General features: G+C 42.5%; 1 protein-coding gene across 1 annotated transcript in view; it reads left to right on the top strand.

The window, feature by feature from the left end:
• Positions 1–17,561, top strand: part of EIF4G3 (eukaryotic translation initiation factor 4 gamma 3) — a 382,496-nt gene that overhangs the window by 198,968 nt on the left and 165,967 nt on the right. The window contains 1 exon segment of the mRNA XM_043531915.1: positions 8,312–8,420. Within this exon segment, the coding sequence (XP_043387850.1) occupies positions 8,312–8,420 (109 nt within the window).

Here is a 17,561-nt window from a genome sequence, read left to right as displayed (position 1 = left end):
CTCTTAGTCGCTCTTTCCTTCTTCACACAGTCTGCAATATTCATCCTCCAGGCCTTCTGCTGGAGGATGTAGCATTGGCTTGCAGGATATCGCTGAACATGTCATCTTAAGTCCCCTTCTTTTTCCTCCTTAACTGGCTCAGGCGTTCCATGGGTGTGAAAGGAGAACCCCTCCAGGCCACACCAGCAGCAGCTATAGATAAAACACCCAGAGGTACCGTTGTCGGTATAGTCACAACAGAAAGCAAAAGTTAAGAGATTCAGAACTCCCTTCTCTTGCTTGCCTAAAGTTTTAAACAAGACATGCTGATGGAGTCTTTTGCTTTGGAGTGCTTGTGCACAGTGCCATGCACAGCACCAGCCATGGTGAGTATGGCCCTCCAGGGGTGAGAGAAATGAGGAGGGAATTGTTCAATTGCATGAAAGTGTGTATAGGGCAATGGCACTGAATGCTGGTACCATTTTCCACAGGGGGTGGGGATTTTAGCTGATATCTCGTTCCTGAGGGACAGAAAGCATAGCTGCTGCTGGTGTCCCAAATCTGCCCGGGCCTGCATGCCACTAGCCTGTTGACTGCCATGATGCCTGCTGAAGTTATCTCCAACTGGTGTGGGAAAGTGTCTTACTGTGGAGGGAAAAATAAGTCTGCCATTCCTAGAAACCTTCAGGAGAGGATTGCAGAGGACCTCCATGAAAGTTTCATCGAGATATCTCAGAAGAGCTCAAGGGACGACATCCCTGTGTACATAAACAAACTGGTCCACATGCCCTCCCTCTCACAACTTTACAGGGAAACGAAAATCAGATAACTCTACTTCTCTTGTTGTACCGCTATCTCTTGTAATATGAGTAAATTAATGATAAGGTAGTAGCTGTTTCCTGCTAAGTTGGGGCACCATCACTGTAATGGGAAGTACATTTACACATTTACCCAGGGTTCCTTCCCCTGTATCAGGCTCGCCTGTGCTCAGCTGCCGGGATTGACTTGACTGCAGTGGAGTCTCAAACAGGTCTTGGCTCACAGCATAGCTGGACCCCCTGGTCGAATGTCCCCCATCCTGCTCCTCCACCTCCTCATCTTTGCTGTTCACACCAGGGACATGTGACTCGGGCTCCTTGGTGGTAACCACGGTGGTGTGCAGGGTGATGGTGGGGTCTCTGCCAAATATGACATGCAGCTCTTCGTAAAACCGGCAGCACTGGATCGACTCTTGGTCTCCCTGGCCTTCGGATATCTTGCCATGGTTCCTTCGCTTTCATGACATACTGCTGCTGATCCCTTTCCTACCCATTCTGCATCCCCTGTACAGTCCTCTCGAAGATGTCCATGTTTCTACAGCTGCTCTATAGCTGTGTTTGCACAGCCTCTTCTACCCACAGGCCTAGGAGATCCAGTGTCTCCTGTCTACTCTAGGCTGAAGTGTGTCTTGAACATGGAGCCAGCATGATCAGCTGAGCAGTTGCATGTAACAATGGAGAGCTGCTAGGTGTGCTCACCAAGCTGGACAATCAGGAAAAGGCATTTCAAAAATTCACAGAGTTTTAAAAGCAGGGCTTCTAGTCTCCCTGTCCCCAGGGCAATGGAGTTCACAATTGCGAACAGAGCAGTCAATGTTGGGCATTGTGGGACAGCTGCCCAGAAGACTGTTATGGTTGACATAGGTAGTGCAGTGTCTACATTCATGCTGTGTTGTCCTCAGTACATTGACCATCGATCAACGCCGCTTAAGGAGTTAGTGTTACTGTATTGACATAATGGATAGCTTATGTTAGTGGGAGACGTATTTAAGTGTAGACACAGGCACAATTAGGTCAATGCAAGGTGGCTTATGTAGACCTAACTTTGTAGTATAGACCAGGCCTAAGTGGACCCACACAGCGGGAAATTAATTTGGTCCTGTATATGTAGGAATCACATAACTGAAATTCAGCAGTCTAAGACAGAGTACTGCAACTGTTTACCCTTTGTTACGATACTAGATCAGGGGAGGGCTCCAGCTGGGGGTGTGGACTCTGGGGTGGGGCTGGGGATGAAGAGTTTGGGGTGTAGGATGATGCTCCAGGCTGGGACTGAGGGATTTGGAGGGTGGGAGGGGGATCAGGAGTGGGAAAGGTGGGTTGAGGTATGGGTGGGGAGGGTGGCTCAGGGGTGCAGCCTCAGGGCAGTGCTTGCCTCAAGTGGCTCCTGGAAGCAGCTGGATGTCCACCCTCCTGCTCCTATGCGGAGGCGCGGTCAGGTGGCTCTGCTGCGCGCTACCCCATCCGCAGGTGCTGCTCCTTCAGCTCCTTTGGCTGCGGTTCCCAGCTAATGGGAGCTGTGGGGGCAGCACTTGGGGGTGTGGAGCGGAGCCCCCTGGCTTAGAAGCCGGAGGGGGTACACAACTGCTGCTTCCGGGAGCCGCACAGAGCTGCCCCCGACCCTGTTCTCCAGCTGGAGCGCTGGAGCAGGGCAAGCCCCAGACCTTGCTCCCCAGTGGGAGCTCGAAGGCCGGATTAAAATGGCTGGGAGGCCAGATGCAGCCCCAGGGCCGTAGTTTGCCCACCCCTGTACTAGATGGTGATTTAGGACAGGAAGCACAGAATATTGTATTCCAGTTGAAACTGCAAGGAGAAGGGATGCAGAGTGAATGTAATTCCCAAATTCCAACTAGTGTAATGTGGTTTAGTTAGTGTGTAGAACAGGGATCCGGGTGTGAGGATAGAAACTCTTCCCAGAGTGCAATCTTGATGTGTGACTTGATGTGCAATCTTGGCCAAGTCGCTTCCCCTCTCCATACCTCCATTTCCTCATCTGTGATATGGGGATAGTACAATTGGTGCATCTTGTGTCTTGTGAGGTTTAGTTAGTTTGTCTAATTCTCTTAAAACACTTTAAGGTTTTTGGATAAAAGGTGCTATTCAAGAGCAAGTACTATTATTATAATATATCTGACAGCATGCACTTTCTGACAGGTAATTAAGACTTTTCATTTACCAGCCAAAAACCCCACACTTCCAATAGTGAAATACAAACTAACACAGCCTGAGGCATAGGTTCAATACAGACTTATTAGCAGGGATCCTAGCTTTCTGTAATTAAAAAAACCAAAATTCTCCAATAAAAAAAATAAAAATCCATGATTTTCCGCAATTGAAATGAAATGCTGAACTTTAATTTCCCTAACGACAGTATATATATATATATATATATATAGGTATCAGTTGAACGTAATGTTTTATTGATATATTTACAATTTTTAAGCAAGTTTGATGCTTACCAGTGACCCATCCTACAGAAACTAAATCAATTTGTTAGACTCTACGGTGCCACAAGTACTCCTCGTTGTTTTTGCAAAAACTAATTTCCCCTTGCTAAATACTCACACCTTATCAACTGTTTGAAATGGGCCACCTTGTTTACATTGGCCTTATTAACACTACAAAAGTGATTTCAACTCCTCCTTGTCAACCGTTGACAATTGCCTACTTCCAACTTAAACTGAATTGGCTCGTTAGTTCTGACCCCTCACTTGTTAAGGCAAATTCCATCTTTTCATATTTTGTGTATTTTATACCTCCCTAATGTATGTTCCACTCCATGCATCTGATAAAGTGGGTTTTAGCCCATGAAAGCTTATGCCCAAATAAATTTGTTAGTCTCTAAAGTGCCACAAGGACTCCTCGTTGTTTTTGCTGATACAGACTAACACGGCTACCACTCTGAAACCTGTCACAGAGCATTGTTTCTTTACTGTTGATAGCCCTGCTGTTTCAGCCTCTTGTTTTTGTTTCTTTTCATTCAGTTTATGTTTAGCGCTTTCCATGTGTTCTACAACTGTCTGCCTTTGAACGTAATCCACAGCCTTGCTGCGTACAGAACAGCCCACTACTATCAATGTGAAATTTGTACTTTCCAAACTCTGTGACATGGTCTTTAGGGGGTGATTTTTTAAATTTTTGGCATCTTTTCATAACTTTAATTACTCATGTCTGCAGGCTGAAGTGAAATTTGAGATGCATTAAAACATGAACCCCTATACATCACTGAGTAACCTCTATATGCCGGAAGCGAAAATCAGTTACAAGTGTGGGAGGTCATGTGCATTGAATACATGACACTGAGACTGTTAGTAAAATTTAGTTAATATATGTTTTTATTTTTTCACAAAATGTAAAAAGTCAAGATTCTCTGTAAAAACACAAATTCTGCGTTTTTCCGCGGCAAATGGATTTCTTGTAAGGAAGAGCACTCTTTACTGAACCAAAAACACCCTGGGTTTTCCTAGAGAGTCTCTCATCCAAATGATGACCAAACCTTCTTGCCTTGTATGTTTGCTAGGACAACAACCCAAGGTAGAAGGTAATTGCATTGAAAAGTTCTTTTAACATGGTAAGTCATAACAGTGATACTTGAATAGTTTACTACTAGATCCTCCTTCTAAATATTGAATTTTTAAGCTGGTCACCTTTTGAGGATGCTTTATTTTAATATCATTATTTTTATGTATATATTTACATTGTTTTAATTCCCACAGTGTGCTTTCCAACCCTCTAAAAAAACATGGTTCCTTCCTAACCCAAATTGTTCACAGATTTTAAAAACGTCTTGTCCTTCTCCAGTCTCATTTGACTCCTGTTGCTTTTGGTCCCATTCTTCATAATATTTTTCTATGTAGATTTTTTTTTTTAATGAAGCTGATAATCCAGGCAGAGAGTGAGGAAAGCATTACTGAAATCAGTTAATCTGTAAAATGTCTTTTATTTGGCTTCATTCAGGCCTGGCTGCAGTATAAAAAAAAGGTCTTCACCCAGGGCCTAGCCAGCTTTGTCAATTTCATTTTTGGAAAACTTAACTGTTTCCAAGAAACTACTAGCTCCCCTTCACATTATGTCTGTTTACCAGTCTGACTTTTTTAACAGTAATATCTTATTCCTTGTTACTGCTTTTGAGTGTGAATGATAAGCATATATAATGTAATATTTAGAAGGGCATTAGTTTCTTCTTCAATAATGGTCAGACATGGCAGCCAAAAATAGATATTTGCTGAATTTTTTTAAGTATACACCTCAAATGTTGTCTCTTCAGTATATCAATAATGCAAAAACAGCAGCAGCAGCGTCACAAAGGCTTGATCTTTTTTAGTCTCACTGGAAGAGGGAAAGAGATGCTGACATAATGGCCAGGAGGTACAGAAGGGAGGAGCAAGTGGCTCACCATCATGCTCACCAAACCACATTTTCCCCACACCTGTCCTGTAGCCTGCAGAGGCTCCTTCACAATTCCACAGGATTTGGTAGGATACTTGCGCTATATTGATGACATCTTCATCATCTGGACCCATGGAAAAGAAGCCCTTGAGGAATTCCACCATGATTTCAACAATTTCCATCCCACCATCAACCTCAGCCTGGACCAGTCCACATAAGAGATCCACTTCCTGGACACTACAGTGCTAATAAGCGATGGTCACATAAACACCACCCTATACTGGAAACCTACTAACGGCTATTCCTACCTACATGCCTCCAGCTTTCACCCCAGACCACACCACACGATCCATCGTCTACAGCCAAGCTCTACGATACAACCGCATTTGCTCCAACCCCTCAGACAGAGACAAACACCTACAAGATCTCTGTCAAGCATTCTTACAACTACAGTACCCACCTGTTGAAGTGAAGAAACAAATTGACAGAGCCAGAAGAGGACCCAGAAGTCACCTACTACAGGACAGGCCCAACAAAGAAAATAACAGAACGCCACTAGCCATCACCTTCAGCCCCCAACTAAAACCTCTCCAACTCATCATCAAGGATCTACAACCTATCCTGAAGGACGACCCATTACTCTCACAGATCTTGGGAGACAGGCCAGTCCTTGCTTACAGACAGCCCCTCAACGTGAAGCAAATACTCACCAGCAACCACACACCACACAACAGAACCACTAACCCAGGAACATATCATTGCAACAAAGCCCATTGCCAATTGTGTCCACATATCTATTCAGGGGACACCATCATAGGGCCTAATCACATCAGCCACACTATCAGAGGCTCGTTCACCTGCACATCTACCAATGTGATATATGCCATCATGTGCCAGCAATGCCCCTCTGCCATGTACATTGGTCAAACTGGACAGTCTCTACATAAAAGAATAAATGGACACAAATCAGATGTCAAGAATTATAACATTCATAAACCAGTTGGAGAACACTTCAATCTCCCTGGTCACTCGATTACAGACCTAAAAGTCGCCATATTACAACAAAAAGACTTCAAAAACAGACTCCAACGAGAGACTGCTGAATGGGAATTAATTTGCAAACTGGATATAATTAACTTAGGCTTGAATAGAGACTGGGAGTGGATGGGTCATTATACAAAGTAAAACTATTTCCCCATGTTTATTCCCTCCCCCCCTCCACCCACCACTGTTCCTCAGACGTTCTTGTTAACTGCTGGCAATGGCCCACCTTGATTATCGCTACAAAATGTTTCCCCTCCCCCCCCCCGGCGCTCCTGCTGGTAATAGCTCATCTTAAGTGATCACCCTCCTTACAGTGTGTATGATAACACCCATTTTTTCATGTTCTGTGTGTATATAAATCTCCTCACTGTATTTTCCATGCATCCGATGAAGTGAGCTGTAGCTCACAAAAGCTTATGCTCAAATAAATTGGTTAGTCTCTAAGGTGCCACAAATACTCCTTTTCTTTTTTCAGAAGTTAATGTTGCTGAAAGCATCTGGGTTTCACCCTCATTTCCATAAGGAGTATGGCCTTTAGTTTAGTAGGGAAAACTCGTATGATGAAGTTTTCAATACTACTGAAGATTTTATTAATCTGTACCCAAGACCTCTCTTTCCAATGAAGACTCCGGCACTGTAGTGTGCACATCACAACCTCCTTTCAATGTTAGAACCTGTGTTTGATTGTGTGGGTTTCTGTATGCATCTATCCATTATTTGTTGTTGTTGGACACTGCGTCGCAGCTGTACCCAGATGTACACTCAGAATCTGAAAACAATATAAAAATGAATCTCTCCCAGACTTCTTTTATTTTTCTAGGTGCCGGAATGGTTTCTACCTTAAGGAGTTTAGAGAGAGAATTTTTCTTTAGACTTCTGCTACAATTTTCAAAGAGCCTGAGGGAGTTAGGTACTCAAATGATATTTAATTTCAATGGAAGTTGGGCACTTAGCTCCCTCCAACTCCTTTGAAGATCCCAGCTTTTTAGTATACCCCATCTGAGATGTCACTGAAGGTAGATGTGTAGATGGGAACTTCACACTGAAGCTACTGGATCAGAAATTAATATACATTGCAAAGCAAAAGTGTGGGCTTTTTAAAATGATAAATGTTAAATTTCTTGGATTTTTTTCTCCCCATGTGGTTTCTGGTTTGTGCCTTAAGGAGGATTTACTGATAGGAACATTTTCCCCATCCATCTACAAAGTAACTTGCAAAAGAGCCCTGCTCTGAAAAATTGGAGTGGGTTTGAAGTGGGTTTGATATAGTCATTTATAGTTTTATAAAAAGTTTCTATTAGATTTCTGAGGGGAGATGCTGGCTTTTGTGGCTTTGTTATCTCCGCAAATACAACCCAAATCCAGAAGAGCATCTGATTTCAATGTTTTGCCAGAGTGAACATTTATTTGTCCTGTCAGATAGATGGTAGTGGTGATGGTGAAGATATTTGTTCTGAGATAAGCTGTACCTGGAATTTCCTCAGTCCTGTCCACTTCTAAAGTTTTAATCTGGCCATTTAAAAATATGTAACTTTTGTCAGGCCTGCTGTAAATCTGTCAAAATTTTGACTTTTGATATTCACACTTGTCTTTGCAAATTCTAATGTTTTCTAATGGTTTGATAAAAAAAATCAAAGATTTTTGAAATTGCTTATCATTTGCAAATGGAGTTAGCCAGTTCTTTTTATACAGCTTTTTTTTTTTTTTTTTTTGGGGGGGGGGGGGAGAGATCTGATTGTACCCCAATTTTTGAAAATTATTACCATTAGCATTTCTGCTATACTTGGAAGAAACATAGATGAATGAAGTGTATTAATGACTGTGCAGTGCTGTCTTTTCTTGCTGTTGTTAATAGTAATTGTCTTTTTCCCCCCTTTTCCTGCTGCCTTTTTCCTTCCTCCCCTTCCCATGTACTTTTTGAATTTATTCAATTGGTCTGTGTATATTTTTTTTCTTGCCTTTTGCTTTTCTTTTATCTCCCACCCTGCTCTTGTCTCCCCCTCTTGCTTGCTTGTGTTCCATGTTGCTAGCTTTTATGTTCGCATGCTCATTATCACCCTTTTTTGTACTTCAAATCCCAGCAGCTGTCCAGCCAGGTCCCAGAGCACAGCCCTGTGGTATACGGGACTGTGGAGAACACTCATCTCGTCGCCAGCACTCCTGTCTCTGCAACTAGTGACCCGAAGCAAGGTTTGTTAATGGATATTTTTTCCCTGGTATTTTTAGTCATTTGTCTCCTCTCTCATAAGTCTGACTTTTTATACACCTGTAAACAAACAGGGTGGCCAGTACCAGAAATAGAAGCTTCTCTTTTGAACCTTTGACAAAGCTGGTGTATTATTTATAGATTCATTGCAATTTGGCAAACAGAATTGAGTAAAAACTGTTTCATTAAAATTCATTCTTCCAAAACATTGTTCCAGAGCAGCTGGTAGTGTGAACCTCCTTTTTCCTTCTCCAAATGATCCTTTCTTCAAAACCAGCAAAATTATTGCCAATAAAATAGTCACTTGGACGGAGGAACTTCTTAAGTAAATCATTTAAACATACATTTAGCCACAGAGATATCACTTATCGACCACATCGTAATGGTTCCTGTAGAGCTGTTTGTTCGTCATGTCTTGCCAGCATCCTCAGTACATCTGTAGAAGATATTAATTAGAAAATTGTTATTGCTTTTGTGCAAATTGTGCAGTAAAGGCTTGCCAAATTTCACTTTCTACTTAGAGCTATTTTCAAATTGTGCAGGCGAAAATGATTAAATTTAATTCTTTTCATATCTAAAAAAATATGAATGGAGTTTTTAAAATTTGTATTTAAAATAGAAATTATCCTCGGACTTGAGACACTGCATGCAAGTTTCTTCCCACAATGAAATTTTACATCCAGTTAGAAACCCTTAAAAACTTGGGTTTATAATGTAAGTGCTATGCTCTGCAGTGTTAAGTGTAATTTGTAATATATAGCCCGAGCATTCCAGTTCTCCACATTCATTCATAGCATTTAGGGTTCTGCCTACAGCCGTGGATACTTGAAAATTGAGAAGCACTATCTTTTTCTTTGTGCACTTCCCAAAAGCTTTGTGCCTAAGTAGATTTTAAAAAGTTATTGCTAAAAGAAGAAACACTAACCACAAAAGAGTTAGAATTGTAGCCAGGGAGGAAAAAGAAGCTGGCTTTTAATTTTTCAGAGATACCATACATCCCGGTTCTAGCATGACCACTGGTTGACAGAAGGGGAAGTAAAATGTCCCTGAAAATGTTGCGATTGGCAGGCACAATTTAGATGTTTGTTTTTTCATCAGTTTAAGTATATTCTGTAAATGTAAGTGTAGAGTATTACAATTCTATGTGTAAAAATTCCAACTTTATGAAAAAGTTGTGGATAAATTTAACATGCATGAAACTGATACTTGATTGCATTGGCCAAACATAGCACAAGTACTCCTTACTGCACCTTATTCCTGACCCCCAACATGGCTCCTGCTCCAGATCTGGACCCACTTCCCATCTCTGCAAAAGCACCATAATCCTGATCATCATGCTTGCGACCTCAGTCTTGGACTTTCTATGAAAGTAGTGGTTGGCGATCCTTCAGAGTTCGAGGATGATTGTCTTCCATGAAATGATAGCCAGCTATTGCTGGTGGATCTGCACACAACTCATAACACCAGTCCGGGATCCACATATTTTGTCATAATTGGGGCAGACTTTTCCTAGTGAAAGGGGTAGATCTGGATTGTTGAGTTGTGCTGTGATGCATTCTTTCCCGTTTCTCCATTGAGTCTCATAATGCTGGAATCCTTGCCACAAGGTCCTTCTCCATTTTAGTCCATCGATCGGCTTGGGTTTCCCATGACTTAGTGGATGTTGCACTTCTTCATGTTGGCTTTGAGGGTGTCTTTGAAGTGCCTTTCCTCCCCCCCCCCCCCCGCCCCCATTTGTTGGCCTTGGCCAAGTTATGAGAAAATGACCTGCTACAGGAATCGATTATCTGGCATTCGAAGAATGTCACCAGCCCAATTAAGTTGGTAATGGATAATCATAGCTTCAATGCAGGAATTTTTGGCTTGGGACAAAATGCTGATGTTGGTGCATTGATCATCCCTTGATTTGGAAGGTCTTGTGGAGACAATATTAATGGCATCATTCAAGAGCCTTAAGGTGTCTATTATACGTGACCCAGGTCTCGGCACTGTGCAGGAGAACAGGAATAATGATGGCCTGCTGCATGAGAAGCTTGGTTTGGTTCTTGAAGTCATGATTCTCCAAAGACACATTTTCTCAAGTGCTCTAGCATATTGGAGGCGGTATAGAATCTCCTTTTTCAAAGTCGTCTTTCTGCGACAGATGGCTACCGAGGTAATGGAAGTGCTTGACATTATCCAGATCTCATTCTTGATCTTTGATTGAGGGAGCAGAATTGTGGTGGTTCGGAGTCCATTGGTGGAGCTCTTTAGTTTTCTTGGTGTTGAGTGTTAGGCCTAGTTGATTGTAGGCCTCAGAGAAGATGTCAGATATTTTCTGAAGATCTTCTTCCAAGTGGGTGCACAGGGCACAGTCATTCAGTGAGTGATTTAGTGATAGTCTTTGTCGTGAATGGGAGGCAATTGAAGTTGAAGGGCTTGCTATCCATTCTGTATTGAATATCAAGTGCAGAGGTGAGCTTGTCAACGATGAGAAAGAGGGTAACAGCAAGGAAGATGAAGAAGAGGGTTGGAGCGATGACACAGCCTTGCTTGACTCCTGTCTTTAGTACAAAGTCCATTTTTGATCAATTGGTGATATCCATCATGGACATGTTGTAACGGAGGAGTCGGAGAATGGCAAATTTTGGCAGGCATCCAAACTTGAGGAGAATTCTCCACAGAGCCTCACAACCGATGGAATCAAATGCTTTCATGAGTTTGATGAAGGCTATGTATGGAGGTTGATGATGTTCTCTGCACTTTACCGTTCGCCAACTTCAGGAAAAGATCATATCCTTGGTACCTTGAGATGGTTTGAATCTGCATTGTGATTCTGGGAGGATTTCCTTGGCAAGAGGGAGCAGCCAGTTAAGAATGCTGGTGAGGATCTTTCTGGAAGTGGACAACAGGGCAATTCATTGATCGTTTCCACAATCTGATTTTTCTACTTTCTTGAAGATGGTCCTGGTCATGATAATGGAATCCCTATGGTCAGCTAGGTTTTCTTCTGAATGCCAGATCTTGAGGATTAGGGTGTGAAGCTGGCAAGCCAGTTTTCCTCCTCCTTTGCAGATTTTAGCAGGGATACTGTCAGGTCCAGATGCCTTATTGTTCTTCATCTGTTTGATGGCTTTCTTTACCTCAACAAGTGTTGGTGGTGTTCTGAGGTCATCCTTAATAGGATGTTGAGGGATTGAGTCAAAAATGCTTTCATCAATCTTGGAGTCACTATTTAGAAGGTCTTGAAAGTTTTCCTTCCATTGTGCATTGACCAATTTGTTGTAAAATAGTATATCAAAGTGTGTGGTAGCTTTGTGATGTGAACAAATGGTGAATGTGATAGTCAGTCTCATTTCCACTTGTGAGTCATCCAGGATTTGAAAACAACTTTCTTGTCATGAAACTACAGTACACTAGCCATTATTGAGAACTGTCCCCCCTCACATTTTTAATGCCTGTATTTCATTTTTAAATCAACAATTTAAAGAATAGTTGCAGTAACTAGGAAGTGATTAAAACCAATTAATGATATCTCAGGCCTTGTCTAAACAGGAAAGTTTTACCAATTAGACCAATCTAGTTATACCAGTATAATCCTCTGTTTGGACAGTTTTATCGGGTCCAATGTAAGAGTGGCTTTTTCAGTTGAATTTAGGAAGGAGATTTAAGCAACATGAACTAAACTGGGGGGAAAAAAGCACTCCCATTGGAATATGAGTCTCCACATGAGGGGCTATGCTGATATAACTATCGGTTTAAATTCAAATCTAAGCTTATACTGCCATAACTTTCCTGTGTAGATAAGCCCTCAGATTATATACAAAATGAAAGACCAACGTTAGAACAGATTAGAATATAATTATATTACAAATATAATTATAACTGATTAGGTACAAAAATGAAAATCCAGGACTTTGAGATATACTGATGAAAAGTGCTATATAAGAGCAGTTAGGTATTTATTTATTTATTTTATCTCTTACTGAAAAAGTACTAAAGAGCTAATTTATTAAAGTACAAGAGAGCAGTAGGTAAAGAGAGAGAGAAAATATCCATTAAAAATCAAAGCCTAAAGTATCATGAAATAAAACTGAGTTGAAATAATGACACTGGATGAAAAAGTGATAGTACAATGTTATGGTTACATATCTAAACTAAAAAAAACGAGGAGTACTTGTGGTACCTTAGAGACTAACAAATTTATGTGCCCAAATAAATTTGTTAGTCTCTAAGGTGTCACAAGTACTCCTCGTTTATTTTGCTGATACAGACTAATACAGCTACCACTCTGAAACATATCTAAACTAGTTCTCAGTAAATTTAAGGGGTGGTCTACAAACAAACCTGTACCAAAGTAACTAAATAGGCTTTAATTCAGAACTCTTGTTATTTGAGAAGTGTCCTATTTAAGTCACTTTTATTCCAAAATAAGTGTGACCACACACAGACTTGCATTGAAAAGGCAAAGGGTCTGTGTTAAAAGTTAACCAGTGTAGTTCCATTGCACGGTTGTGAAGGCCAGACTTAAGTCACTTCCATTGTGCGTACTGTAGAGACCCGAGCCTCTCGTACTTTGCACCTTCTGTATTCATTTATATCAGTTCATAGTTAGTAAGGTTGTATGCCTTAAAGCAGTGGAGAATTGGACCATATGTTTAATGACCTAATTAGGAATCAGAAATACTATATGTGTGTGACAGGGCGCGCTTACCTCTCATGAGTGCCTCCTGTCAGTTGGATGTGAACCTGCACTCTTTCTCTGCTGGTGGTACTCCCTGTCTTTTGCCCTCATCAGGCGGGTCTTCAGTGGCTCAGCCTTCTGGCTAAGTCACACAATGTCTAAAATGAATGAAGCCCTTCTGGGGTAACAGATATCCAAAAAGGACGGTCACTGTGCCCTTGTTGGTATCTGCAGCCCTGCCTCTGGATTCAGTTCTCAGCCCTTTCTGGGCTAGCTTTATGTCTGTTCCTGCCCTCCAGGACTTTTGCCTTGGCAACTCTTCAGCTTTAACAGTTCTCTGGTGCCCCTTTAAGTCATGACCTTCACTTGGGCCCCTAAACAAGCCTTATCCCCTCCTCGGGGCTTAGGCCACTTCCTCGGTGGCTGTTGGGCAGGACCCAGGGTCATCCACTATTGTGTCCCAACTCAGGGTCCCTATAAACAGCAGTCATGTGCTGCTTCCCTTTAATAATTGCTGCTGCCTTCCCTGAGCTGCTTTCTACTTAGTCCCATCATCTGCTTTGGTTCTCTGTTCCGTGCTTGAGCAGGGTCTCTCCCAGGCCTCCTTGCCTGGAGAATTCTTCGGTCTTCTGGTCCTTCCTTCCCCTTCTGGTCCTGGCCAGCAACTGACCTGTTCAGGCCCTGCAGTTGTTTTTAACTGAATCTGCTGGGCTCTGATTGGCTTCTTCACTGCAGCCTTTTTAGGCAGGCCTGGAGGGCCCACCCTTTACTGCTCCTTTTGTGGGGCAGGGGGTAGTAGGACCATGAGGCCTTCAGCCAGGGGTCTCAAAGGGTCCAGTACACCCCGTCACAATGTGTAATGAAGGTGAGTTGATGTCTCTTCTGACGATCTTATTTATTGTATTCCCTGACATTTTTTGTGTTTAAAAATCTGACTTTAACATTGGGGTTGGGAGTGATTTGCATTTAATGTTCTTGGTTTTTTTCCCTTTATTTAAAAAAAAGTAGAGAAATAAACTATTAAAATCATCTCAGTCAGACTTTAAAGCTCACAGCAGACATTAAAATATCAGACATTAAAATAATCTCAATCAGACTTTAAGGCTCACATTTCATTGCGGGAAAATAAGCCTTTGTATGGCTGAACTAGTTTTTTGGAAGGGTGCATTCTTAGGGCACAAGCAAATCACAACTTGCATTGTTTGCCCTAGGAATTCATATTAGTCCATATACACCGGGTCTGGCCACTGATGCCTGAAAGTGGGACAAACTCACTGGTGTAAACAGGGGTTACATCCCAACATAACCTTAAGAAAGCCAGTGCCCAATGAACTCAGGAATTTCATGACTGTGGACTTGGATAACTGTTGCCTTACAGATGAGCTCCAGAATCCAAGCTTTTACTATCTTTTATAAGTAAGTTTCTAGGCTTCCTGATTGTGAAGTAAACCTTCTAAACATGAACTGAGGGAAAGAGGGGTGGCTTGTCCACACTATGGAGGCTCCAACGGCATATGTATGGTGCTGTGGCTACACTGCTGTAACCCTGTATTTTAGGTGCTACACCGACAGAAGGTGTTTTTCTGTTGCTGTATCAACACCACCTCCCAAGCACTGGTAGCTAGGTTGATGGAAGAAGTACTCCCGGGGGAATTCTGTGCCGCTACACGTGCACATAATTCATGTGCCACACATATTTTTATTTTTTTCCTCAGAAAATAACTTGTCAGAAAGTTGCTGCAGTTCCATCTTTTGCCCACCAGAGGGTGCTGTGGCGCTAGAACAGAGCAGCTGCTCCCGGCCAGCCCCAGCTACCATAGGGAAGAGAAAAAATCATAGAATCATAGAATATCAGGGTCGGAAGGGACCACAGGAGGTCATCTAGTCCAACCCCCTACTCAAAGCAGGACCAATCCCCAATTTTTGCCCCAGATCCCTAAATAGCCCCCTCAAGGATTGAACTCACAACCCTGGGTTTAGCAGGCCAATGCTCAAACCACTGAGCTATCCCTCCCCCCAAAAGAGCCTACAGTGCCTTCTTCACAGCACCTGTCGGGCCAGTTCAGGAGACACACAGCGTGGGGCTGCTGGGGAGTCACAGACAGGGCTTCATAAGGGCAAATGCAGGAAGACACACTGGAGCAGGGGCTGAATGGGAGTGGAGGCACAGGGCCACATGGGGGAAGGGGAATGGCTGAGTGAGGGCACAGGGATACATGGGGATGAGTGGAGGGGGATGGCTGAAGGGATTCAGGGACACAGGGGGAGGGAGTGCAGGGCTGCATGGGGGCAGGTGGATATCTGAGTGGGGGCACAGAGAAACATGTGGGGAGGGGGTGCAGGGACACATGGGGATGAGGGGAGGGGCTGGCTGGGGGTGTGGAGGGACACATGGGGAAAGAGGGGAGTGGGTGTCTGAATTGGGGTGGAGGGACACATGGGGATAAGGGCAGATATGCCTGACTGAATGGGAGAGCCTGGGGGTCAGCCAGTGTCTGCATGGGGGAAGCTCCCTAACAATCCCACCCTGCCCCGCCAAAAAACCTGTTCCATACTTTTCCCACCTATACCCATCAACCCTCCAAGTTCACACCCAGGCTCCTCCTCAGCAATTACTTCCCTCTCCCTCAGCTCCTCCGATACCTCTGACTCCCCCAAGCCTTTGTTTTGCTTCTGAGGGGTGCAGGAAATACAATTGTGTATTGTTGTTTAAATGAATTATTACTCAGAGTTCTGTATTAATATGCCTAGTAAGGAATCTATTTGTTAAAAAACATTTCCTGAATCTATTTTGTTGTCTATATTGTTTCAGACATACTTGCTGACAAGTATTTTGAAATAAATTACCAAAATAATTGAAACAGGTGCGATTATATTGTGTTGTTTTGACAAATAAAATATGCAGAATTGTGCAGAATTTTTAAATGGGCTTAGAATTTTTAATTTTTGGCGCAGAATTCCCCTAGGAATGAAGAATGCTTCTGTTGATCCAACAATGTCTACACCAGGGACTGGGTCGGCATAGATGTATCGCTCAGCTGTTCCTCTGAATGTCTGAGTATCTGTGTCAGTCTACTTTTTAAGTGTAGTCTAGGCCGCAGTGTAAACTGATGCAGTGATGTCTGCCTGAGTAGGAGGCAGCCTTCAGCAATAACTCTGAAAGATGTGAATTTCTCCATTCATCTCAATATCATAATTATTAACCTTGTAAACAAAGTCACTGGTGAACATGTTCACATCCAGCTACTGTGCTTATCCCACAAAGTATCTCCTCAGGAGCCATAAGGTCTAAAAAAGAAAAGGAGTACTAGTGGCACCTTAGAGACTAACCAGTTTATTTGAGCATAAGCTTTCGTGAGCTACAGCTAACTTCATCGGAAGCATTCAGTGGAAATGAAGTGAGCTGTAGCTCACGAAAGCTTATGCTCAAATAAATTGGTTAGTCTCTAAGGTGCCACTAGTACTCCTTTTCTTTTTGCGAATACAGACTAACACGGCTGCTACTCTGAAACAAGGTCTAAAGTGCCTGCTATCCAATTTCACTAATCTTCTTCCCTTTGACAACATCGGTCATACAATTATGATGTTCAGTACAAAATTCTGCAGCATATGGAAACATTAGGATCAGTGTAAAATAAATTAAATGTTATATTAAATTAAGTAACAGAAGGGATAATGTAGTGCTTGAATTATTTATTTTTATTTTAATTCTGTAAGAACCTCAATTTTTTAACTTTCTCAAAAGCTGCTGTGGAATCTTCAGTCTGCTGCACTGGAATGCTGCATAATACAGGCGGGATATTGCTGCAGAATTTAGGTCAAGTTTGTCACAGAGTACACAGGGCTGTGGCTATGACTCTGTTGCAAAAGCTATAATGGGGAATGGAATCAGAACTGCCAAATTTCAGCCAAAGGTTGGCGAGATTCTGCATGTTCAGAGTGGGTTTGGAGTGGGTTTATTTAAACCTCTGCTTAAGATTTTTCAAAATCTTCACGATGTTCATTTTTTAAACATGTAGTTGGTTTTAGGAAAATGGATTAATATTGGAGAAAAAAAGCAGAAAACAGCCACCCTATATTGTATACTCGTAATATGTGCAAAATCAGCGTCAGTGCTGCACTGGAAATGTTCATATCAGAACAAATGATGGGAAAACGTCAGTGCTGTCTGTAGACTAGGTTCAGATAAACATTCTGAGGTACAGATGAATATCTGAACCCACTGAGATCTCATTCATCCAGCCCACCCTGTAGATATCATCACCGCAACCACTCTTGTCCCCAACAACCCAGCTCGCTCCTATTGTTGTTTTCTTGGTGGGACATTGGTGACTTATTCCCCCTTTCTAATGTCTTAATGGAGAAGCAAGCAGGCCTCTGCTCTGCTGAAGTCTTCAGAGTACTTTAATCTCCTCTGTCCCCCTGTTTTCCTCTATCTGAAGTTCAGATCTTCCCCCATTGC

The sequence above is a fragment of the Chelonia mydas genome, chromosome 18, assembly GCF_015237465.2.
Source record: "Chelonia mydas isolate rCheMyd1 chromosome 18, rCheMyd1.pri.v2, whole genome shotgun sequence".
NCBI lineage: Eukaryota > Metazoa > Chordata > Testudines > Cheloniidae > Chelonia > Chelonia mydas.
Note: the sequence above shows the minus strand (reverse complement) of the source record. Positions and strands in the feature narration are given on the sequence as shown.